This window comes from Panthera tigris, chromosome F3 (genome assembly GCF_018350195.1).
Source record: "Panthera tigris isolate Pti1 chromosome F3, P.tigris_Pti1_mat1.1, whole genome shotgun sequence".
Taxonomy (NCBI): Eukaryota; Metazoa; Chordata; class Mammalia; order Carnivora; family Felidae; genus Panthera; species Panthera tigris.
The window spans coordinates 65,564,710-65,589,600 of NC_056678.1; the positions used below are offsets into that span (position 1 = coordinate 65,564,710).

A 24,891-nucleotide genomic window follows, 5' to 3' on the forward strand; every position below is an offset into this window, starting at 1 on the left:
TCTCCCTCAGGCCCTCCTGCCTTTTCCACGTCTCCAGGACTGATTCCACGCTCCTTACGCAGAGGGCTGTTGGCCCGTCAGGGCCCATACATTTGCCTAAAAGCCTATTAAGGAGGTTATGGTCTGGGCCACCCACAGCTCCTGGGCAATTTCTCCTGTCCAGCCTTCAAACCCAAAGATTGATCATCTTCCCAATGAGGGGAAGACGCGGTGAGTTTTGTGCCACAGTGCTAGCTCTCTAGTTAAACAGGAGCTGACGACACTTATCTACAACAGGGCATTTCGCTGAGCTTGAAGACTTCGTTCTGCGTCACCACTGACCAGAAGCGCCGCTGACTAGCAGCCTCCCCCTCCCCCTCCCCAACCCCCACTGGGGGGGGGCACCTCTCCTCTGTGCCCTGTGGTTGGCAGAGCAACAGCCCCGTGCCTGCACTCACCACGCTGTATTGCAGGGCCTGTTAATGTGCCTTTGAGTTTTTGAGAGCAGGGGCTGTGCCTCGTTCACTTCGGTGTCCCAACAACAGCACCCGACACATGGCAGACGTTCAATGAATGATTGTTGTTGTGTTACTGCAGTCTACTGACCTCGTCTGATACCTGGGATTCAGGAGAGCGCTGGGCCCCTGCCCTCAGCGATCTTCCACCCCGTTTAACGTTCAGAATCATCGCTACTCTAAATAATGACCCTTCCCGATAGGAGGGGTAGATGACACGCCAAGAATTCCTCCGCAGATGGGGGACACACAGAAATATATCTAGCTGACCACCAACTAATAGCTCGGATCAGCTGAACGGCCATCTGTGATGACCCAGCGTCAGTGAGTCGGGCTTATGTAAGTCCAGCGGGAGCCCAGGTGTTTTGCGTTCTCTCCAGGGTTCCAGATGGGGTCCACGCTGTGGAGGGGCGGGAAGTACTCTGACGCACAGAGCAGGGTCAGACACCAAAGGGGTGTTTAACAGATGCTCCTTTCAAAGCAGCTCCACGTCGAGGCAAAATCCTAAGGTCTAGAAAAGAATCGATTTAACAAAATAAATAAATAAGTCTAGCTGTGTGTAAAGAATGCATGGAGTTTGGTTAAGAAAAGGGAGCCTGTCAGGAGCTTCCATTCTTACAGAGGAGAGAGGCAGGTGCATGTGCAATTGGCATATAGATATCGCTCTAATCCCTTTTCTCCGAATGGCAAAAATTTGGCAGAGAGGCAAGATCTAGGGGTGATGAGGGACTTCGACGAGCAGGACATCTGCTGAAAGTCTCATGCAGAACATCTGATGAATCCTTGCCTTGCCCTGCTGATAATTCCATCTCTCTTTAGTTAGAAAAAGCAATGAGGGGGAACGGGTACTCAGGACTTAATTATGACCAGTAAGGAAGATGTGGATAAAGATGTGCCTGTTACAGGAAACTGGGAAGAAAGTGACTGGCATTTCCAAAAACTAATAATAAGTGGAAGGATGGCCTCTTACAGTAAAATATGGCAACCACCTCAATTCGTTTTGGGAAACAGGCAATGGATGAATAAATTAATTAAAATATTCAGATCAGTGTACCCCAGACACCAGGAGAGCAGATTTCTAAAAGTTCAGAGCAAAGGATTATGATCTTGTGACCTGTGATGCAAAATAGTAATGGAGCTCCGTTCGTTAATGGGATGGGCATTCCTAAGGCATGAAATTCAAATAAAATAGTCATGAGTCATCCTGATAAAAAAGGGAGAAGGCAGCTAACAAAACCCACGGGGCCTCATAAAGAGCTCTTTGATGAGCTCAGATTGAACACAGACCTGCACAAAAGATGTAAGAAGGAAAGCCTGACGCCTAACAAATCCACAAGTTCACATGGTCTGTAAGGGCAGGAAGAACATTAATGCCCAATATTTGTTGAGGATTTCCTGTGTGCTGTTCTCAGCACTTTACGTGTATTAAGTCACCGATTCCTCAGAAGCACCTGATGGATGAAGTAGGTGTCACTTTTATCTTGTTTTCACAGATGAGGAATCTAAGGAACAAAGCGGTTAAGTCCCTGGCCCAAGGTCAAACACCAAGACGGAGCAGAGTTGGGATGACAACCCGAGCAAGGGTTCACTCTTGCCGCTTCTGCTTCACAGCATTTCTCAGGACGCTGTGGGCAGGCAAACGGACCAGATGCGTAGGTCTTTGGCAAAGGAGTAATTTCGTATGGCTTTGAAAGGGGATGTTCCACGTAATGGGGTAAAAAAGAAAAAAAATGGTCTTAATGGAGGTGATACAGTGGGAACAGATATCAGAAGAAAGGCAGTCCTGTTACATGCTTATTTTGTTGCCGTTTTCTCCAAAACGAAAGATTTTTAAGTTGGAGAAGGTAGATGAAACCGTGCCATAACATTGAAGCCAGAGTAAAAAGGGGGAAAAAGAAAAGCTTCCAGTTCCTCCAAAAGAATAGCTGTCCTAGGATTCTGGGGATGTTAGTTGACCAGAAAGGAAACCAGACCCACTCGTGCTGTGGTCACAGCCTAAAAGTGCCCCCCTCGGGAGGCGCAAAGATGGACGGTCACAGAACACAGAAGGCAAGATCCGGAAGACTGCCCTGTGCTGCTGTTGTCTCGCTTTACTCCACGTGGTTGGTTACCTCAGGCTCCGTTCTGGGTATGAAATTTTGCAGGAAGCGTTCACCACCATTATTCCACCCACGTCCAGAAGGGTAAAAGCTGATGGATGACCCAGTCTTCAGTGGACGCCTTGTGAAGGTCTCCCGATGGCCGCCAGGCCCCCCCGTAGCTACTGCCACTCACGTGGCACTTCACGCCCCCACACGGGTCACCTTCCTCGGTCCCCATGACATCGTTCCTCAGTTGATGCTCCTAGCTTCTCCAACAGAAGTTTGGAGGAAGAACCCAGCATGCTTCCAGACCCGGAACGGAGTTGAACCGTGGGCTCTGCTGTTTCAACCATCGGAAGGGCGGTGGTGCGGACGAGGAGGCGGACGTGTCCTGGTGGCTCTGCTCAGGGCCGGGACGTCCCAGCAGACGCAGCGCCTGACGCTGGGAATGTTCAGGTGCAGCGGAGGCACCGTCGTGTGCCGTCACCCTCCTGCTTCCAGGCTGGTCTGATAGGCAACGGCTTTCGGATTTACACGCCCTGAAGAGAACACTAACAGCAACAATGATAGTACATGGAGGGCTGATGTGGGAGGAACAACCCTACCCTCTGCCCGGCATCAGCCCACGGATAGAAGAAAACAACGCCAACGGAAGACCGTCCGCTACGACGTTGCCTTTTGCTTTTACGCTTTACCACAGACTGGTAAAAATTGTGTCACCAACTGGCAAGAATCCATAGACCGTTATTTGGGAAACACTGGCTTCGGGGGTTTTTAAGGTTCTTTCTAATTCTAAAAATGGCCCAACTGCAAATTGCTTTTGTCGGCACCTAATTACGCCTTTCTTCTGTTTCATCAAACGTCTAGAAAGTGCACTTGGTGCCAAGCGATACGTTAAGTCCTTTACGTGCCAACCAGTCTACTCCTCCAAATAACCCTCTGTGACAGGTACTCGCTAGTCTGCTTTCAGGGGAAATGGAGACTTGGAGACGCTCTGGGGCTTGTCCCAGGTCACGCCACTGGGAATCCAGCTTTGGTCTCTGCCTTCAGGAACTGTACTGTCAGCGACTGTACTGGACCCCTTCCATTATTAAATACTCACACGATACCCCAAGTGTTTCCGTAGACCCCAAGTTCCTGGACGGCAGGGTCTGCACGTCGTTGATTTCTGAGTCCCATGGAAGCCATTAGTGTGGTGCGTCCATCGCGATCAACAGAATCAGCAAGTATTCATTGAACCCCCGCTCTGGGTCAGCCAGTGAGCTCGGGACTTAACAGAAGACACCCGGAAGATATTTGTCGATCGGTTGATCAGCAAATTTGCACGGGAGAGTGATGCATCTATGGGATTGGTGGAACAGTACTCGCGTTTAATTTACATGCCGAGTCTTCAGATTCAGCAGCAAACTCGGTCTTTTCTCTGACTTAACAACCCAAAGAAGAAAAGTCCTGATGTTTTATTGCTTCTCAGACTCCTCTCGGTGCCAGGGAGCACAGCGAGGACCCAGCCTGCCCTTTCTTTCCTGCGTTCTCCATCCACCCAGCCAGGCCTGCCACCGGTTTTACAGCCTGAAAGACCAAACGGGCTCCCCCACCCCACCCCACCCCCGGGTCTCTTGGAGCCTTGGCACCATTAAAAGTGGTGGGGGGTGGGGAGGGGAGTAGTGTAACGTGAGCCAAACAACAGGAAAAACCAGTTCTGAGAAAGTGAGAGGGCAAGATTCTGGGGGACTGACCCCCTGGGCTTGACTTCCCAGCTTCTGCGCACACAGTGCACATCCCTGGCCACTGTCCTGTGTGCCCAGGGGGCTGAAGTATTGCGCTGCTACAGCAACAGGGGCCGAGCGTCCCCGCGGCGAGGTTGTCACTTGGTGTGAGCCCCGCAGACGTGACGACGCAGCCCGCGGGGGCCGGCCCGGAGGCTCAGGAGCTGCCCTCACCTCCCCTCTCTCGCCACCCACCCCTGGCTGCTGCCACACTGCCCTGCACACCACAGGACACTCGCACACACGCGTGCAGAGTCGGGGCTCGGGGCCTGTGGGCTGCGGGTGAGAAGGCAGGAGAGAAGAGCAAAGTGTCTCCGTGACAACCTGAAGGTGACAGTAATCACATCTACTTGAAAATTGCCTGCGAATGAACCGCATGTTCTTGTGTGGCTATGCAAACACATGCAAATGTATGTAAATGTGCGACCCTCCTAACTACTTTCTCCATCTGGATGTGGCCCCTGCGGCGAGGCCAGAGGCAGTGGGCTCCAAGAGTTGGATTCTGTCCAGTTCTCCCTGCGGGCTGAGGGGGTGGCTGGAGAAACATCTTCGTGCTGCCGGCCACCTTCCCCCCCACCCCCGTAGCTGCAGTTTGGGGGGCAGCCTCATGTGCAACAAATATCTGTTGCTTTGAGTCAGCTGGATCTGACCTGGACAAGGTGGGCTCTGTGTTCCCTGTCCCCTTCCTCATCCCCAGCCCAGTCTGTGAGGCGGTAACACGATGGTCCCGTCACATTCCTGGAGGGTCACAAGGACCCAAGGACCGGGGAAGCCCCCACATCCCTGAGGCTCAGCCACCAGCTGGGAAACAAGAGGGCCGAGCCCGATTCGCTTCTAGGTCCCGCCCAGAAGCTCAGATCTGAATGTCTGGAATCTCTGATGGAAAATATAGCCACAAGGCTGAGCGGCTATGACTCACCGCCAGCTGGATGCCAGGGAGGGGAGAGCACACTTTGAAGTCATTCTGGAACACAGGCCTGGGTTCAAGTCTTAGATTTTGCTGGATCCTAGCAATTCATACTTGGACAAAGTGCCTCGTTTCTGATTACAGGGCCCCGTCTTTTCCCTTTTGGTACTCGACCTCTGTCCTGCATACGTGCGTTAATAGACCCAACAGACGTTTCAAATGCAAACTCTGTGCCCAGCTCTGGGCTAGGTTCTAGCAACCGAAAGATAAGGAAGCCCTGGGCTCCTGAAGACATCTAGCCCAGACACGCAAGGACAGAGGTAGAATAACAAGGGCGACGACTATTGTGCCCAAGATGCTTTGAGGGCACAGAGCAGGTGTTTCTAACTCAGCAACCCGGCCCGGTAGAGACACAGGGGACGCCTGCAGCTGAGGGGACACCCGAGCCAAGTCTGGGAGAACAAGTAAGCCTCGGCCAGACGAAGGGCAGGTGCCGAGAACATCCTAGCCCAGCGGAGCCACCCCAGGCAAAGGGACGGAGGCCTGACAGGAGGCGGCTTGCTTTGGGGAACATCTTGTCGCGAATCGTGTCTGGAACTGAGCGGGATCGGCACGGCCGGAGAGGCAGGTTCAGGGGAAGGTAGGGAGCTCCTTATGCGCCATGCTACTCTGGGATGATGGGAAGCCAGTGACTCTCAGAGGATGGGTGTGGACAGACCGGCACGTTTTCGGAATCTTTCTGGCTGCAGGTGGCGTTGTCTCGGGGTGAGCCAGGCTGGAGCCTGAGGGGCCCGTCGGGAGGCTGGAAATGCTGGCTCCCCCTCTCGAGCCCCAGAGAAGTGAATCTGTGCCATCCCAGCCAACAGCCTGCGCTGTGAGCCAGAGCTACTCCTCGGCACAGAGAGGCAGGGAAAGGCTGGCTTGCCCTCCCCCCGCCCCCCCGCCCCCGCCCTCCCGTCTCTGCTCCTTTTCCCACTTGATTCCTTGTTCCTCCTCAGCTGCCTGATTGTCTTCTATGACCCTTGATGTCCTTGCAGCAATATCTCTGATAAATGAACTTGCACTTACGGTCTGTTATTTAATTCATGGCCCCTCTTAGAGGAATTCTGTATTAAAAGAGGAACACAGGGTGAGGGCAATGTTTGCCAACGAGAGGCAGATGTCTAATGGCAGGCATTTCAGGAATCTGTGGAGGGGGGGATGGGTAGCAGAGAGTGGGCTACGAGGCCTTCCTGCAGCCCCCACCCGCACTCGGACCACAGGGCGGGGTCGCCTCCTGCGGCCCTGAGACAGGCTGCCGGGGTTGGGTCTGGGCCACCAAACGCAGCCAAGGCCTGGCCCTTGGGAAGAAGGCGCCATGGCCTCTGCGTAAAGGACCCGGGGCCCAGACTCAGGGTCTAGAAGCTGGACGCTGCGTGCGGCTGTGCACACACACGCACGCACGTGAGTGTGCCCGCCTGCCTCGTGTGTGTCGTGCACAGCGTGAGACCCTTGTACCCTGTGCTGCTCCGAGATCTCTTTGCTACCTAGAGGGAGAGATGCATTTCCTTCCTGTGGCTCGGGGCAAGCCCTGGACACTCAGTTGTGCCTGGTCCTGCGTTCGCCTCTCACCTGACCTCCTGACCGTTTCCCACGGCCGCCTTCCTAGGGACCCCGCTCCGCCCGAGCAAGAGAAGGACAGAAAGGGAGAAAGGTTGTGTTCCCCATCACTCTGCCCTCAGGCTTGTGCCCTGGGGGAGAAGACTGGAGGAAGGTCTATGCCCCTGGGGCTGAGGGGACCAGGGAAGGAACGGGAATGTGGTGTTCTTGGTTTTTTTCTCAGTTTATCTAAAGCATGGGAACCCCCCTCCCCCCACAATGCATGGTGAGCCCTGAATGTTGAAGTAGAGTCTGGAAGGCAAGGAGACTGGAGAAGGGAAAGGTTCAGGAAGCCAGGCTTCATCTGCTGGGGGCGGGGTGCTGCTGGAGGCCCTGGGTGACCGCAGGGGTGGGTGTCCACCAGACTGTGCAGTGCCTCTCAGACTTCAGTGCTCAAGTGAATTCCTGGGATCCTGTTAAAGTGCAGTTCCTGGGGGCACCTGGGGGGCTCAGTCGGGTAAGCGTCCAACTCTTGATTGCGGCTCAGGTCATGATCTCGCTGTTTGTGAGTCCAAGCCCCACATCGGGCTCTGCGCTGACAGCGTGGAACCTGCTTGGGATTCTCTCTCCCCCCCCCTCTGCCCCTCCTCTTGTCACTCTTAAAATAAATAAATAAGCTTTAAAAAAATAAAGTGCATGGGGCTCCTGGGTGGCTCAGTTAAGCGTCTGACTCCAGCTCAGGTCACGATCTCACGGTCCGTGGGTTCGAGCCCCGTGTCGGGCTCTGTGCTGACAGCTCAGAGCCTGGAGCCTTCTTCTGATTCTGTGTCTCCCTCTCTCTCTGCCCCTACCCTGCTCGTGCTCTGTCTCTCTCTCTCTCTCTCAAAAATGAATAAACATTGAAAAACTATATTAAAAAAAATAAAGTGCTGTTTCTGATGGAGCAACAGGTCTGGGGTGGGGCCTGAGAGTCTGTATTTCCTGTGAGCTCCCAGGGCATCCCAGTACTGTGATCCGTAGCCCATATTTTGAGTGGCAAGGGTGTAGACTATGCGACATTAATTTGTCCCCAAACGGCTGGGGGAAGCTCAGTGCCTGCCTGCCGAGCAGACAAGTTCTCCCCACCACTCCGCCTCCCACCACAAGGAGCCTCCGAGGGACGCCGTCTTCCGAGGGACCGACACCCTAGGTGGCCCTGTGAAAAGAGCTGGAATATGGTCGTTTTAGGGTCGCTGGGGCGAGGTTCAGTACAACAAACAGCATGGCGGAGGCATCGGTGCTCTTTGGCAGTCCAAGAACATTTTAGGCTCTGCCCTAAATAATCCTGTACTGCAGCCAAAGCCAGTTCAAATGCCAGCAAAATGCCTGCACCAGCCCCCGTTATCACCCTCCCCGGGCCAGCCTCTTTTAAAGGAGCGCTTCCTTGGAGCTCCCTGTTACTCTGTCTCTGGCACATTCCGTTAGCCTTTGGGTCCCAGGGCTGAGTGGAGACACAGGAATGGAGCTGGAGGGAGGACGCCCGTCCGGGGAGCTGGCGCATCACTGCCTTTGCCGGAATTTACACGTGGGGGGAGTGGACGGCCCAGAAGGCGTGGACACTTTGCCAGCTGCCTGCGGGGACGGACTCTCCTTTAATGCTAATCGTGGCGCTCTTCTCCTCGCCGTGGCTCATTTTACAGCTTCTGCATCTGTCAGTTCGTTGAATCTTGAAGTCAGATCTGTGAGCCAGGCAGGACTGGCGCCCTTACCTGCTTCTTCTCAAGTGGGAACACGGAGGCTCAGAAAGCCGAGCGGCTGAGCTCAGAACGCCACGACCCAGCTGTCCCAGCTCCACCCAGTGCTCTGTCCAAACGCCCAGTCCTCATACACATACCCCGTGTACTTCCTCAGGGAACAGAGACGACCTTGGAATCCCTGGCCGATGGCTGGGCGTCCTGTGGAGCTGTCTACTCTGGTTAGCAGGAGGTACCTAAATTAAGATCATCCAGGAGCATCTGGGTGGCTCAGTCTATTAAGCGTCTGGCTCTTGACTTCAGCTCAGGTCATGATCTCACGGTTCGTGGAGTTCAAACTGGGCATCGGGCTCTGCGCTGACAGTGTGGAGCCTGCTTGGGATTCTCTCTCTCCATCTTTGTCCCTCTTCTGCCTGTGCTCTCTCTCTCTCAAAATAAATAAATAAGACTTTATTTTATTTTCTTAATTTTTTTAAATGTTTATTTTTGAGAGAGAGAGAGAGAGATTGAGAGAGAGAGCATGCGAGCAGGAGAGGGGCAGAGAGAGAGGGAGACACAATCCAAAGCAGGCTCCAGGCTCTGAGCTGTCAGCACAGAGCTGACGCGGGGCTGGAACTCATGAACTGTGAGATCATGACCTGAGCCGAAGTTGGAGGCTTAACCGACTGAGCCACCCAGGCACCCCTGAATAAACTTAAAAAAAAAAAAAAAAAAAAAAAAAAAAAGACCATCCAAACATGGCAACAAGGGGCAGGGGGCAAGTAATTGGTAAGCATTTCCTTAGTTCTAAGTTCTACTTTGTTCTTAGCTCTATTTCTTAGTGCCAATTCTAGGGAAGAGCTTTCTAAAATCTGTATTTCAACTTCTCTGCTTTCCTTTCAAAGTGCCCCTTCGACCTTATAGAGCAGATACCATCTAAGAATTCAGGGCCAAATCAGGGTCTGGACAGAAAGGGGAGCCGAAGTGACAACTTCTGACCACTAGAGGGACCCCAGGCACCAGCTACAGGTTTTTTTTTTTTTTGCTTTTGGGTTTTTTTTTTTGTTTTTGTTTTTTGTTTTTTGTTTTTTGTTTTTTTTTGTTTGTTTTTTGTTTTGTTTTTTTTTTGCAGCAATCAGTGCTTGGAATGGTACCCACTGCTTGGAAAGATTCAGGTCAGGCGCATATCTGGTTAAGAATCCCTTCATTGTTCTACAGACCAGGTTTGCAAGAGACCAAAGTATCCCGGCTCTGAGCCAGGGGACTTTAATTCAAGGATCCAAGCATAGAGATTAAAATCATCACCAGGGGGGAACACAGCCACCGGCATCAAAGAAGAGGGATTCTGGTCTAGCTCTCTCATTTAACCTATCATCACGGATTCTCACAGAGTCTTCTGCTACCAGATATTCTGGTTCAGAATATCTCGAATCGAGTCAAGGACTACTGAACGCCTCTCCCCAGACAGCCCTGTTGCCCTGTCCATTTGGAGGAAAGCTGCTGCACTGGTTCTGGCTCTGTCCCAGTGCATGGGAAACCCCTCCGCTATGTCTGAGGATTCGTTCCTGTTCGGCCTCAGCCCGAATCCTTTCTGGAACTGTGAGCCCATAACTCAAATCAGATCTGTCCTCTTATTCTCACAGGGTAGCGGCTCTGTCTTCCTGTAACAGCACTGAACAGCATGCACGATGTATCTGTGTGTGTGTAGGTGCATAATCTCTACCTCTCCCATTTGTCTCCAGACCCCACAAGGGCAAAGCGGAGCTCGGATATGTTCACCCCTGTAACACAAGAGCACAGAGCGGTGCAGAGTTCTCTGTGTGTGTGTGTGTGTGTGTGTGTGTGCGCGTGCATTATTTACAATAACAGGAATGCCACAGCCGACCCCTGTAAGCTGTCATCGCTTGTGGAAAACGTTTCTTAACATTCAGTCAAGAGCAGTCTGGGTTACTTCTCCCCGTCCGGTGTTCCCAGTTCTACATCTGCAGCTGCACTCTGACCTCAAGCTCCTTTCGCAGGACAGCCATCCGGTTACGTGAAGGTAGCTGTGTGTTTTCGACATTTTCCCAGAGTTGGGGGTCCCACCCACCTCCCCTGCTCCTTCAGCCCCTCCGTGGAGAAGTAGCCTTGTCTCCACATTGCTGTCATTTTATCCACTCCCCTTTATTTTTTTAAGTTTATTTATTTATTTATTTCGAGAGAGAGGAAGAGAGAGAGGATCCCAAGCAGGCTCACCACCAGTGAGCCCACCAGCACAGAGCCCGACGCGGCACTTGAACCCACCAAGTGCGAGATCACGACCCGGGCTGAAACCAAGAGTCGGACGCTTGATGCACTGAGCCACCCAGGCGTCCCCACGCCCCTTTAAAGAGCTCTGATTTGTTAGCATGGCCCCCAGAGCTGAGCCCTCCATGGCAAAGCTGGCCTGGCCAGGGCAGGAAGGCACGTTGGGGTGCCCTGCCTTGTCCTGTACGTTGCGGTTCTCAGTGCAGCTTGAGTCTCATTCGCTTTTTGGCCGCCACACACACTATTGAATCATCTCAAGCCTGTGGCCAAGGAAACCTGCAAGGTTTTTTTTGTTTTTTGTTTTTTTTTTAAATATATAAGAACTTCTGTTGAGTCAGGTCTCTTACATCCTGTTTTTGTGCAAGTAATTTTTTTAAAACGCAGTTTTGCCTTAATTTCTATTACATTGTGTTTAATCTCTGCAGTTTTTGCTATCCCGGTGGCCTCCCCTCCAACCCACTTGCACTCCCGACACTGCCAGGGATCTCCCTCTGTCAGTCAGTCAGGAACGTGGGGTGTGTGGCTCCATCCCGGAGAGCGAAGGAGTGGATGTAGGGAGGAGGCACACGAGAAGGCCTTTGGAGCCTCCAGGCTGCAAGCACAGACCTTCCACTCTTCCTCACCCCTTCGTCAGGTCACTGACAGGAAAGGGCAACTGATTTGTAAAACACTCTCTTCCCCCGCCGCTCCATACCCGTTCCCTCCCCTCTGGGTAATTGCCCTTCCACAATCCACCGCCCCCCCCCAACCCCCCGGGGCATATAAGGGGAAAATGCCCTTCATTCTTGTATCTTCTCTGCATCTGTACATAAAGAGCATTCCTGGCCGTGACAGTGAGGCAGGACCACGTGCTGATGAGGGGCTTTGGGATTTGTTAAGGGTCTTTAGTTGTGAAATAGAAGCCTGGACTGAGCAATCAAGGTGACCAAGGTCTCGTGGGGTTTCTGTGTGTCCATTAAGATTATTAAGGAGAGGGCTGGGAAATCCTGAGAACCAAGGAAGGAAGGGGACAGGAAGGGACCAGATGGGTCCAGGGAGATGTAGATGTCTAGAGTTGTGTGAGTCATTTCTATGTCTGCTGGTACCTGTCCCAGGGTCCTGAACTTAGTAGGCACTCAATGATACATCCTTTAGGGGCGCCTGGGTGGCTCAGTCGGTTAAGCGGCCGACTTCGGCTCAGGTCGTGATCTCACGGTCCGTGAGTTCGAGCCCCGCGTCAGGCTCTGTGCTGACAGCTCGGAGCCTGGAGCCTGTTTCCGATTCAATGTCTCCCTCTCTCTGACCCTCCCCCGTTCATGCTCTGTCTCTCTCTGTCTCAAAAATAAATAAAGGTTAAAAAAAAAATTAAAAAAAAAAAAAGATTATTAAGGAGAGGGCTGGGAAATCCTGAGAACCAAGGAAGGAAGGGGACAGGAAGGGTCCAGGGAGATGTGGATGTCTAGAGTTGTGTGAGTCATTTCTATGTCTGCTGGTACCTGTCCCAGGGTCCTGAACTTAGTAGGCACTCAATGATACATCCTTTAGGGGCGCCTGGGTGGCTCAGTCGGTTAAGCGTCCAGCTTCGGCTCAGGTCATGACCTCATGGTTAGTGGGTTCAAGCCCCGTGTCAGGCTCTGTGCTGACAGCTTGGAGCCTGGAGCCTGCTTTGGATTGTGTGTCTCCCTCATTCTCTGCCCCTCCTCTGCCCACACTCTGTCTCTCTCTCTCTCTCTCTCTCTTTGTCTCAAAAATAAATAAAACGTTGAAAAAAAATACATCTTTGAAATGAAATGAGTTACACACCCCTAAGTGCCTTAAACGGTTAACCTGACTAAATGCCCAGAGTTTCAAGAAAATGAATTGCCACAGTGGGTGGGGGTGGGGCTATCGGAGGTGAGAGAAGGAACCAGAGTTCAGAGGTCAGGAAGGGAATGGGGGTGGGGGGAGCTGGGCTGGAACTGAAGCTGAGGAGAAGGAATGATAAGGAACAAATGGCAGGAAGGCCAAAATGTCTCTGAGGCCCACAAAAAGTGTGGGTTCCCTCCATGAGTGTGATCAAATCTGAAGAGGTGGCCAGGCTCCAAATTTGATTCTGAGCCAGTGGAAGACAGGCTCCTTGAACTTGGGGGCCTCTCTGGGGACTCCCTTTTCCTTAGGTAAATATGAAGGATGACAGTCCTCCTGGCTCGCCCCTGCTGTCCAAAGCTGCACTGTCCCGAAGGAAAACAAGCATCACTCCAACCTGAGGTTCAGGGACTGTGGTGAGTCCCCTGGCTGCCCCTGGCCCAAAGTTGACAGAGATAACAGGTTCCCAGGCCAGAAATCTTGTGCGACAGTCCCCCAGTCTCTTCAGCCCCCAACCCTGGCCGTGTGTAGCCCTTGGAGGCCCAGAGAGGTACCCTGGGGGGCTTCTGGAGAGGAGCTGGGGGCTCTGGGGCTGTTTACTTGCTCCTCTTTCCTAGGAGCTTGGAAACCCTCCAGGGTGGGAGTCCACACTTGATTCATATGAAATTAATTCATTCACATATTTAGCACACATTTGCTGAGCTCTATGTTCCAGTCACAACAGAGAAAAAGCTCCTGTACTCTTGATACTTGCTTTTCTGTGGTGGTGAGGGTGGGGGGGGGGTGCAGATCAGCAGTAAAGTGGTAGCAAACAAATGAAGAAAAGGGACATGGCAGTGTACGACGCATACACACTGGAAACCTCCTGGCGAATCGGTGGAGAATAATTGGGTGCGTGGGGGTGGCGGTGGGGCTACATCACACTGCATGTCAGGAAAAGTCAGCCTGGGAAGAGGAGATATTTGCATCGAGACCCCAGGGATGAGAAGGGACCAGTCCCATAAAGTGCACAGGGAACAGTCCAGGCAGAAGGGATGTCCTGCGCAAAGCCCAGAATAGAAATGGGATTTGCCCATCCAAGGAACAGCACATTCTTTAGGTCACTGGGCCTCCAGCTTGGGGAGCAAGGGCGAGGTGAAGCCACAATCCATCACAGAAGTCGTGCTCGTGTGAAAGCCCAGAGTTAAACTCCAAGGGCAGTGGGGAAGGACTCCATGACAAACTGTGGATGTAATATTCTGTTGTCCCAAAGAGAGATTTGGTAACTTTCATCAGATTTCCCAAGAGACCTATGATTCCCTCTTCCCCAAACACTAGTAACACCCGACTTCGAGGGAGAAGACAAGCCTCGGGCCCTTCAGAAAGACGCAGTTTGCAGGGCTCAGAACATTCTCTGGGAATCTTCGGGAGTAGTAGGCAACATTAAGTGCCCCCCAAATACGGTACAAACAAAAACAAAGAAACGTGGAGAGACACGTCGGCGTTGGGACAGTCGGGGCTCTCATGCTACAAAACCCAGTTCCCAAACACCTGGGCGGCCAGTGAGACATGCTTAAGAATTGTGAGGACTTCTTCCTCTCGTTTATACAAACGTGTCTGAGGTCTCCGAAATCTAAGTGTTCCACACAGACGGCTGAAATCCCCTACAACTGTGCCCCCACTTCCCCTAAACCAGTTTTGCAAGGGGCTCTGTGTCCTGGGGATCCCCTCTGTCCACGTAGGCCCCGGGCCCCAGAGGCGACGCCCACTTTTGCGGGGAGCTCCTTTCTCAGCCGGCCCCGCCCCCTGCGTGCCCCACAGCCCTCCCCCCCAAATCACCCCAAAGATGCGCGCGTTCCATTTGGAAGGACTTGGACTTGTTAATTAACCTGAACAGTCACATTGGTCTGCAAGGTGCATTTTGTTAATTAAAGCTGAGATTCTCCTTGTGCCCAGACGGCGGCTGCTGTTGTCAGAATAATTAGATAGCATGCGATGGTTTTCATGCAAATCCCTGGCAATTAGAGCTGGCGAGGAATTGGGTTGGAGATCCCAGGGAAGTCTTCCATCAGAATTCCTCCGAGGGCCGCCCCTGGGGGAAGGCGATGATGATGATGGGGCTGTGGGGTTCGGGGTTGGGAAAAAGGGTGTGAGGTCAGGTATCTGTTTCCTGCATCTTCTGGGAGGGGCCCCAGCCCGGAATGTATGAACCGTGGGCCTCAGTGTTCCTCAGTGTTCTTTCCTGAGGCAGTGCGGAGGGATCCTCCCCAGGGCCTGGCCTGCTCCCAGAGCTTGCCTCCTGCTCTCGTATTTCTGAGAGGATTGTTCCTTTAGCCCAGGGGCCCAGTAACTCATACACAGCTCATGTCCCTGCCAACCCTAAGATTAAATTCTGAAGGGTTCTAAGGAAACAGGATCTGGATGCTTGAGGGGTCGCTGAAAAGATGCCACATTCAGACCAGTTTGGGGGAGGTTGGCAGCATGAGGTGGGTCCAATGGCCTGGGGTGGCAGGACTCCAGGAGAGCCTTGAAGAAATGGCCACGGTCAGGATCAGGCTCACGGAAGGCGTATCCCAGGGCAGTACACGGTACCGGAAGGGCCGCCCAGAGGGACTGGGGTGGGATGGGCCGGAGATAAGTGTGGGGAGGCCGCTCCAACCTCCCAGACCTCTTATCAGCCACCGGCTTCTGCCTCCGCCTTTGCTTGGTGAGAGATGTGATAGGGGGGGCCTGTCTGGGTTTCTCTCCAGCCAGACCCAGCGGGAGCGGTTTCTGTCTAGAGGCCCGGCCGGGGCTGGAGGGCACAGCCCCGGGGGCTTAAAGACAGCCTCCACGTGCATCAGATTACCCTGGAAGGCTCAGCGAAGGCAAACACCCTCCCCTGCCTCTCAACTAGGTCAGCCTGGCATCCAGGGCCCCGCGAGGGGCTGGGTGATGTCCAGGAAGATGGGGAGAGGGCAGGGCTGGCGGGTCCCCAGGAGCCGCTGCAAAGGGGGTAAGAGAGAAAAGCCTGTGACGTCTTCACGACCGGTGGTTGGAGGCCTTATTATAATTTAGGTTTGTAAATTCTCTGGTTTTCCTGCATTTTTCTCCTCTCTCCTTTCTGTCTCAGAACGGGCCTCCCGCGGCTCCACCGGCCCTAAGTCCCGCCTTTCCATTTAGGATGTACCAATCCGCAGCTATCCTGGGGGTTGCTAGGAGACAGGAGGTTGTCGGGTGGGGGGCGGGCGGATTTCGAGGCTTTGTCACGCACCCACCCAGGAAAATTCCGGAGCCTGTCTGCCGCCTGCCTGGGCTGTTCTAGCTCCCGCCTGCTCCTCTCCTGCACTCTCCTATTTATCTCCGAGCCCGGAGAGTCCAGCAGAAACGGTGTAGGGGAAAACCGGGTTAGCCTGCATCTTTAGGAAGCGGAGAGGCGGTATCCGGATTCAGACAGGTGGGGAAGGTACCCTCTCAAGTTTCCCCAGCTTTGAATTGGCTTGGAGGGAGAAACTCGTTTTTGTGTGTGGCATCTCGGGTAGAGGGTGAATTTGTTGGTGGCAGAAGTTGTTCTGCTTATCCAGTGGCCTTCCGACCATGGCCCAAACTTGGAGGAAAAAGCCCCCAGGGTCAGGATCATGCAGCCAGGGAGTGGGGGGGGGGTGGTATCTGGGGGAGAAGCTCCCAGAGCAGCAGCGGGGTGTGGTGTAGAAGGTGGAGGGAAAGATTTGTGGGGCGAGAAAGGTTCATTTCAGGAGCCGGGGTTTGAAAGGGAAATTTGGGGGATTCTAAGCAGAAGATGAGTCAGATCAGGCCCCTCCCTTTGAAGTGTCTCAACCTTCTGGACTTCTTGATGTTTCGTTCCCGCTACGCATCCCACACAGAAAAGACTCAGCACAGAAGCCGGGGGAAAGAAAACTCATTTGGGCAAGGACTGAGTCATAAATCCTGATTCCACGTCCTGAAAACCAGGACGGAGAAGGGGACAAAGTGGAAGGAAGGGTCTGAGAGAGGTCAGAGCTGGCACACAGGTGTGTGTGGTGCGGACACTGACGGGCAGGCGAGCCGCACGCGGACGAGTGGTATCTCATGCCTGCACCCAGCATGGATGGGTCCCTACAGATAGAGACAGATGCACACCCACGTGAGCACACACACACACACACACACATGCACGCGTGTACACGCACGGGGATTAGGGTCCTGCCGAGAAATAAACTTCAGAGAGATGATTCCTGGGAAGTGGCTTTGGGAATTCTCTCGAATGAATGTTCCCGGACTAAGTGAGGTCCCCCAGGATGCTTCTCTCCTCCTTGCCCACCACCCTGATCTCTAAGCAAAGCCAACAGGTGTCGGATAGAAGGCGGAGAGGAAGGCGGGACGAGCCAGCCAGGGTGGGGAGTCCCGTTCTTGGCTCGTTTTCACTCTTCTCTGTTTTTCTCTCTCTGGGGCCCGTGGTCTCTATCCCTGCTTTTCCGCAACAGTTTCTCTTCCTTCCTCATCTGCTAAGCCATCTCTTCGAGTTTTTCCGGGGCAGCGGCTCCCCTCATTCTCTGGTGCCTCTTCCCCTTGCCTTTGAGATAGCGGTAGCCTCTAGAGAGAACATCTGTGCGCCCTGAGGGTGTTTGTACACTTTCTCCCCAGGCCAGCTAGAGAAACAGACGCTGGCCGGGAAGTCTGGTGTGAAATCCCTCCCTCTCTCCCTCTCCCTCTCCATTCTCCTTCCTCTCCTCTGCGTCCCCGGATAAAACGAGAAACCAGCAGCTCGGTAACAGTAGCGTAGACTTTAATTCAGGTTGACAGGTGCGAAGGGAGCTGGGACTTGCCTCCCGGGGGGTCCAGATGAGAAGGCCGTCTTGCCGAGAGAGGCAGGGAGGGCAGGGGCGTGCGGGTGGTCTGGTGGTAGAACAGGGCCAGGAGCAGGGGCGTGGCCACACCGTGGAGTATCGCCAGGGCCTCTGCCAGGTGCAGGAGCAGGTCCAGAGCCTGCTGGGCCAGACACGTCGACAGTACCAAGGACTTGGACCTCACAAGGAAGTCCAACCCCAGAGCCAGCCCGTGAGGCCACCAGAAAACAAACCAGACCCACAGGACACTAACGCAGGGACCTGGCCACCTGCCCCACGCTTTCGTCAGCGCCTTGGTACCTAACAAGCCCAGTGGCAACAAGGTGAAGGCGGTAAAGCTGGCCACCACGTGCAAAAGCGGCAGAAACCTGGGGCTCCTGTTGAAGCTCAGGGAGCAGAGTCCACGGGAAGTGTCACTGGCCAGCGTGACGGGCAGCCCCAGGAGAAGAGCCGCTCCCCAGAGTCCCACAGTGAGCCACAGGGTGATGCCCGCGACGTGGCCCACATCCAGTTTGGGGCCCAGGCAGGCGTGGCACCCAATCAGCAGAGCCTGGGCAAAGGCTGAGCCGTACCAGAACAAGTGTGCCAGGCGGCACAGGGCCGTGCTCTGGATCCCGTTGAGGCCCGGGGCCAGGATGGGCACCACGATACTGAAGAGGGTGCTGCCCACGGCCAGCTGTACGAGGACCGGCCGCTCAGGGCAGACCCGCCAGTGGAAGAGAGGCCTGAGAAGCGCAAAGAGCACGGCTCCCCCCGCAAGGATGCCCAGGACGCTGGCGAGGACGAAGAAGGGCAGAGAGGAGTCGTCGAGCAGGGGGCAGGAGCGGCAGGGGGCGGCGGCTTCCACAATGCTGTAGTTGTAGTTCATGTCATAGGAGTCATTAAACTCATCCCAAATATCTTCTCCCAAGGTGAACTTTGTAGCGTCCTCATCCGCCACCTGGAGGGCATCCCCAAAGGGGACAGTCAGATCATTGGCTTACCCCACTGAAGAGTCCGGGGGAATGAGGGCAGGGAGAGGGGGACAGGTGGAGTGGAAGCAGGGGGGACAGTGGGAGAGGCCGGCACAGGGAGCCCCGGAGCCTGGGAGGGAGGGGCAGGGGAGGGACCGGAGAGCACCGTAAGAGTCGGACGACGTCAGGGCCGGGGCGCCCGGGACCCGGCTGGAAGTGAGGACGATGATGGTGGGGGGGGGGGGCCCGGGAGACCAGAGTGGGAGGGAGAAAAAGGAAGAAGAGGGAGGGCGAGAGACGAGGAGAGAAGGAAAGGCGTATGAAGACCACCGAGGGGCAGACAGAAAGACCACGGGCCAAGAGGTGGGGGGCCGCGGGCCTGGCCCCACACTCACCCGGTGCCGCAGACAGTTCCCCATGGTGCCGCTGAGCTCAGAGCAGGCAGAGGCAAGGGCCGGGGACGTCCTGTCGGTGACTGTGGCTCCAAGATAAGTGCCAGGGACTAATGAAGGCCATCAGTTCTGGGCAGGGCCATGGGCCAGGCGGCGGGGGGGAGCGGGAAAGTCAGGAAGCCTTTGCCCCACGCCCATTGCCTGTCTCGGCCTCAGGCCCGCGGGGGGCACCAGCCCAGGACTTCCTGTTTTGAGGCTGGATTCCGCCAGTGGGACCTGCACTCGGGAAAGGAAAAAGGTGGCGACCAGATAGTGGGTATTTTCCCACAGGTGGAAAGGGAGGCTGAGAAGCCAGGGGGCTTTCCAGCCAGGACGGATCCTTCAGGCACAAGGAAGGAAGAGAGGGCCAGGGGTTACGCGCAAGACAGCGATAAGAGGCGTGCTGGGAAAGTGGAGGGAAAGGACAGTCGATGACTCTCGCTGCTTCTCCATCCCCTTGAACTGGATCCAGGGCGACATGTTTGTGGGGGGGGGCGTGTCAGTGGGGCCTGGGGTTGGATCCTGGGGGCGTTCGCGGCCTGAGGGGCCCGTGCACCTGTCTGTGTGGGTGGCTGCGTGCTGGGTGCCATGCGCACGGATCTGAGGGCTGGGCGTCAGGCAGGCGTCTGGCCGGTCCGGTGCGAGTAGGGGAAGGGCCGGGGGGCAGTTGCCCAGGCTGCACAATGAAGCTGCTTCGGGGAGTGACTGGGTGTCTGTCTGGCCACCGGTGGGCGTGGTGAATGCATTCGCCATGCAAGCACCACACACAGTGTGACGAGTCAGAGCAGCCCCTGGCGGAGGATGGGACAGCAGATTTTAAAATGCTGCCTGTGGGGTAATCTCTGTCCATACTTCTGTCGGGGGCCGGAACGCCTCTGGAGCTGCTACACTGGGTGGGCGTCCTACCAACTGTGAAGTTCCTCACAGGGCTGGGGGCTTCGACGGCTCTCGGGCCGGCAGAGGGAAAGCATTCGCCCCGCGGACGCGTCCCCCTGAGCCAACGCCTCTGTTCTTCCGCGGCCCCTTCCCCTCCGCCGCTTCTCACGGTCTCTGCTCTTTCGTTCCCCACCCCTGCATTTTACTCTCTCTTGGGTGGGGAGAGGGCCCGGACGTTGGGAGGGGGGAGTCCCGGAGCATCGGAGTCAGAAGGATGAGATAGGGGCCCGTTAGGTGACACCGTTTCATTCCAAGAAAGCATGGGATGTTTTTACTCCGTTTCACCGGGTAGCTCTTTCTCATCTATATTGGGGTGCGTGCGGCCAGAGGGGGGAAGCAAAGACACACGGGGGGGGTGCCTCACACAGATGGTCCCCTTTCCCCCCAGGGTGCCAGCTCAGTTCAGGTTCAACGTGAGCGGGTTGGACAGTGGCCCTGGCGGGGGCTGGGGGGGGTCTCCCCTGCAGTGGGGTTGACGGTGCCTCCGAGGGGGGGTCTCTCCTGCAGTGGGGTTGACGGTGCCTCCGATTCCATCTCCTCCAGCACCGCCGGGCAGAGGGCAGCGGGGAGCAGTCCAGGGCCCCACCCCGCACACTCTGGAAGGCACGGACCCAGCCCAAGGGGGGTGAACACCCTTCTCTCCCTTGGAGAGTTCTGTTGTGTCCATCAGAGACGCAGCGGCCCGGCAGGTGCAGGGGACGCCGGCAGAAGCCCTTACACGCACATATCCCCACGGGGGCAAGGGCAGGAAGAAGGAGGCAGCCGGACGACACGGATAATCCAGATATATTGAGGGTGGCCCCTCTGAGATCAGCACAGGAGAGTTAGAAAGATTATAAAGATACACGATCCCCTCCCTGCTCCCGTCCCCCCACCCCACAGACAGACACACACAGCACGACGGCCCCTCCCCCCGCCCCCCCGTACAAATATGGCTTCTGTGTAATATGGACAGAGTGGTTCAGCTCAAAGAGGAAAGGTCATTTTCCCAAAAGCGGGTGCTGGGAGACGGGGAGCCCACGGGCCTGGGGCCCCGGGCCGCCTTGCTGCTGTGAGGTCGGGGGCGCCCTGGCTCAGGCGGGGGTGGCTGTGGTGCCCGAGGGCCCTGACCAGCGGCTGGAAGATTCGCGAGGGCGTTACCTGAACTGAGGGGGGTGTGGGCAGGCCTCAGGGAGGACGTGCTGGAGCGGGGAGCGGGGCCAAGGGGCTCTGGCTCTGAGGCAGGGCGCCCCCAGCAGGACAGGGAGGGCGAGCAACCTCATCTCCACGGCAACAGAGGAAGACAGAAAATCGAAGGCAGGGGCGGAGATGGGAAGGAGACGGGCTTCAGCCCCAGCGCCCGCTGAGCAGGGTAGCGACTACGCACGGGGCGGGGAGAGAAGTGACCGTGGTCATTCCAGGGTCAGTGCCGGGGACAGGCCTGCGGGCTGCATAGCAGAGGCTGTGGCACTGACTCCATGGCTCTGAGAAGGGAAATCGAGGCAGGGTTTGGATGCTCTGTGTCTGAGGGAGAGACGAGACGGACAGCCGAGCAAAACACATTCTGGGACTGTTCTCTCCGCGACGGGCGGGCACCGAGGGTGGCCTGGGACGTGCGGGGATGCAGCGGCAGCCCAGGCGAGGGACACAGCCCGACCAGGGCTCCCCTGCCCCCGAAGCCCTTCCTTCGTGCGTCCTGCCGCCTCCCACCTGCCCACCTGCCCCGGGGCCCTCTCTCTTTCTTTCACATGCGCGCGTGCACACACACACACACACACACACACACGTGCACACACACAGACACAAGCACAGACACGACAACCACACACCCGCAGAGTTCACATTACTCCCCTCGTCTGGGCAGGAAACAGCTCAGTGCAGTGAAGCTCCTTTTAGTATTTTTGTTGTTATGTCTGCCTGGCTGCTGAGGGAACGGGAAGGGGTGCAGGCGGCACAAGACGGGGAGGAGTGGTTGCCGAGCGATGCCATGGAGGAGTGGTTGCCGAGCGACAGTCGGGGCTCGGGGCTCGGGGCTCGGGTCAGAGCGAGGGGCCCGGAGCGGCGCCGCTCCCACAGCTGCCGGAGCCGGGAGGGGACAGCCTTCCTCTGCGCCGCCCCCGAGGGGCCCGGCTTCCCTGGCCGTGGAGGGGGCCCAGGGGTCCACCGCCATCTCTGCGATCCTTCCTCTGCCTCTGCGAGGTCCTCTGCCAGGACCCACGCCTCCTCGCGGGGGCCTGCATCCTCCCCGTGTCGAGGCCCCGGGTCCCTGCCTGGCTGCCTGCCACCTGCAGGTCACGCCTCCTCGGGACCCTCCCGCTCGCCCCTCTCCCGCGGTGGTGGGGGAGGGGGGTGACGACGGGGCGGCGCCTGGTTCCCTGTCCCCAGCTGGAGGTGTGCGGCCGGCCGGCCAGCAGAGGGAGGGCCCCTGCGGCTTCCGCCCACCACCTCCCCATCCCCTCCCCGGAGAAAGCCAGGTGGAGGACGCGGGGCTGGAGAGGGCACCCGCCCCCCCACCAGCCCGGCTCAGAGCCCTGTCCTGACCCCTGCGCCTTCGCCCTCCTCCTAACACTCCAGGGGCTTTAGCTTTCCTCACCCCGGGGCCCCTGCCCCTCCAGCCTGGAGACGGATTTGATTTGGGATTGTTATAAAAATAATAATAACCCAAACGCAGAGAAGCCACGGAAAGGGCTGAGGGCAACCCTCCCTCCCCCCCGCCCTCCTCCCTCCCCATTCCAAACCGAGTACAAAACCGCACCCAAAGCAGACATTCTGTACAGGGGGGTGGGGGGGCCGGGGAGCAAGCGGGAGGGGCGGCCCTGGGGTCGCTCTGTACAAGTCCAGGTTGGCGGTGGCCCCGGCAGTCCCCGCGGGGCCCCTGGGGGCGTAGGAGGTGGCTGGGCGCCTCTAGATGAAATACTCCTTCTTGTCATCCCCGCCCGACTGCCCGCCTTCTGCGTTGATGATGGCTGTGTCTGCATCTGGGGCGTCATCCGAGCCTTTGGCCTCGTGTGTCAGGTAGGTTCCTGGGGAGAGGCAGTTTCCACACCTCTGAAGCCCCCTGCCCCGGCCTCGCCCACCCACCGCACCTGCTCCTAGAGCCTTCTTCCCCGCCCAACCCAGTTTGCATCTTGCTGTCAACATCCATCACCTGACCACGCCCCCACGAATTAATGAATGCTAACCTTAATTAGAATCTCATTTATAATACAGGCAAAAAAGCGTGCGTGTTAGTGCATGTACGTGTACGTATGTACACATGCGTGTGTGCGCATGTGAGTACGTGTGTGTATAGGTGCGTGTGTATGTGTGCCTGCATGCATGCGTGTGCACGCGAGTATATGTGTGCACGTGTGTATGCGTGTATGCATGTGCATGCCTGTCTGCACATGTGTGCTCAAGCGTGCATGCACCTGTGTATATGAGTATGCATGTATGTACACGTGCGTGCCTGTGTATGTGTATGTGTACATGTGTGTGTGTGCACCCGCATGTGTATTGTGTACCTGTGTGTATGTGTGCATGTGTGTGCACCTGCGTGTGGAATATGTACCTGTATGTGTATGTGTGCATGTGTGTGTATGCACATGTGTGCATAAGCATGTATGTGTGCACATCCTGTGTGCATGTGTGTGTGCACCTGCATGTGGAACGTGTACCTGTATGTGTGTGTCTGCATGTGTGCATATCATGTATGTGTGCACATCCTGTGTGCATGTGTGTGTACCTGTGTGTATATGTGTGTGTGTGCACCAGCATGTGGAACGTGTACCTGTATGTGTGTGTCTGCATGTGTGCACAATCATGTATGTGTGCACATCCTGTGTGCATGTGTATGTGTGTACCTGTGTGTATATGCGTGTGTACCTGCATGTGGAATGCGTACCTGTATGTGTATGTGTGCATGTGTCTGCACATGTGTGCATAATCATGTATATGTGCACATCCTGTGTGCATGTGTGTGTGTACCTGTGTGTATGTGTGTGTGTGCATCTGCATGTGGAACATGTACCTGTATGTGTGTGTCTGCATGTGTGCACAATCATGTATGTGTGCACATCCTGTGTGCATGTGTATGTGTGTACCTGTGTATATGTGTGTGTGCACCTTCATGTGGAATGTGTACCTGTATGTGTATGTGCGCATGTGTGTGTGTGCATGTGTGTGTGCACATGTGTGCATAAGCATGTATGTGTGCACATCCTGTGTGCATGTGTATGTGTGTACCTGTGTGTATATGCGTGTGTGTACCTGCATGTGGAATGCGTACCTGTATGTGTATGTGTGCATGTGTCTGCACATGTGTGCATAATCATGTATATGTGCACATCCTGTGTGCATGTGTGTGTGTACCTGTGTGTATGTGTGTGTGTGCATCTGCATGTGGAACATGTACCTGTATGTGTGTGTCTGCATGTGTGCACAATCATGTATGTGTGCACATCCTGTGTGCATGTGTGTGTACCTGTGTATATGTGTGTGTGCACCTTCATGTGGAACGTGTACCTGTATGTGTATGTGCGCATGTGTGTGTGTGCGCATGCGTGCGTGCGCACATGTGTGCATAAGCATGTATGTGTGCACATCCTGTGTGCATGTGTATGTGTGTACCTGTGTGTATACGTGTGTGTGCACCTGCATGTGGAATGTGTACCTGTATGTGTATATGTGCATGTGTATGTGTGTACCTGTGAGGACACGCGTGTGCACACACACACCCTAGATGGGGACAGGGAAACTGCAGCTCAACCCCTCAGCAGGCAGCCGAGATCCGGGTCCGCCCAAGCACTGGGCTGCTGGCTAAAGCAGTTGCAGAGGGGAGCGCCTGAGAGGAGGGTCTGCGGGCACGGATAAGGGGAGGCGGGAAGAGATGGTGTGGGGACAAGGGGCCAGGGAATCAGAGGACAGGTAGATGAGAAGGCAAGAAAGTGCAGGACAGGATGGGACAGAGAGGCAGTTCGGGCTGGTCTCTGCCTTCAAGCAGGAGACCCTGGAGGCAGAGCGGCGTGGGAGCAGCAGCTGGCTGAGTGGGAAGATCACCGAGGGATCGGGCTCTACTGCGGGGTTCGTGGCGCTCAGTCATCGCAGGGCTGGCTGCCTCCTTTCTTCCTCTCACACTCCAAGGGGCCACTGAGTCTCCAA

The 24,891-nt window shown here is 55.6% G+C and overlaps 2 protein-coding genes across 4 annotated transcripts in view; both read right to left on the minus strand.

Moving 5' to 3' along the window:
• Window positions 1–17,397: 17,397 nt before the first annotated feature.
• Window positions 17,398–19,152, minus strand: ACKR1 (atypical chemokine receptor 1 (Duffy blood group)). The gene is made up of 2 exons (XM_007084277.3): window positions 18,802–19,152; window positions 17,398–18,393 (listed from the first exon to the last, which is right to left on the minus strand). The coding sequence occupies exons 1-2, from the start codon at window positions 18,823–18,825 to the stop codon at window positions 17,398–17,400; spliced, it is 1,020 nt and encodes a 339-aa protein (XP_007084339.1). The 5' UTR covers window positions 18,826–19,152.
• Window positions 19,153–22,535: 3,383 nt separating this feature from the next.
• Window positions 22,536–24,891, minus strand: part of CADM3 (cell adhesion molecule 3) — a 29,588-nt gene continuing 27,232 nt past the window's right edge. For all 3 annotated transcript variants that reach the window (XM_042976739.1, XM_042976740.1, XM_042976738.1), the window contains one exon: window positions 22,536–22,775. In XM_042976739.1, the coding sequence (XP_042832673.1) occupies window positions 22,657–22,775 (119 nt within the window). In that variant the 3' untranslated portion in view covers window positions 22,536–22,656. The remainder of the gene's footprint in view (window positions 22,776–24,891) is intronic.

Excerpts from the sequence above, each read along its gene's own strand:
- ACKR1 (XM_007084277.3), bottom strand. The coding sequence starts at position 18,825 with ATGGGGAACTGTCTGCGGCACCGG. Across the intron at positions 18,394-18,801 it reads GGAACTGTCTGCGGCACCGG|GTGGCGGATGAGGACGCTAC; the intron begins GTGAGTGTGGGG and ends GATGCCCTCCAG.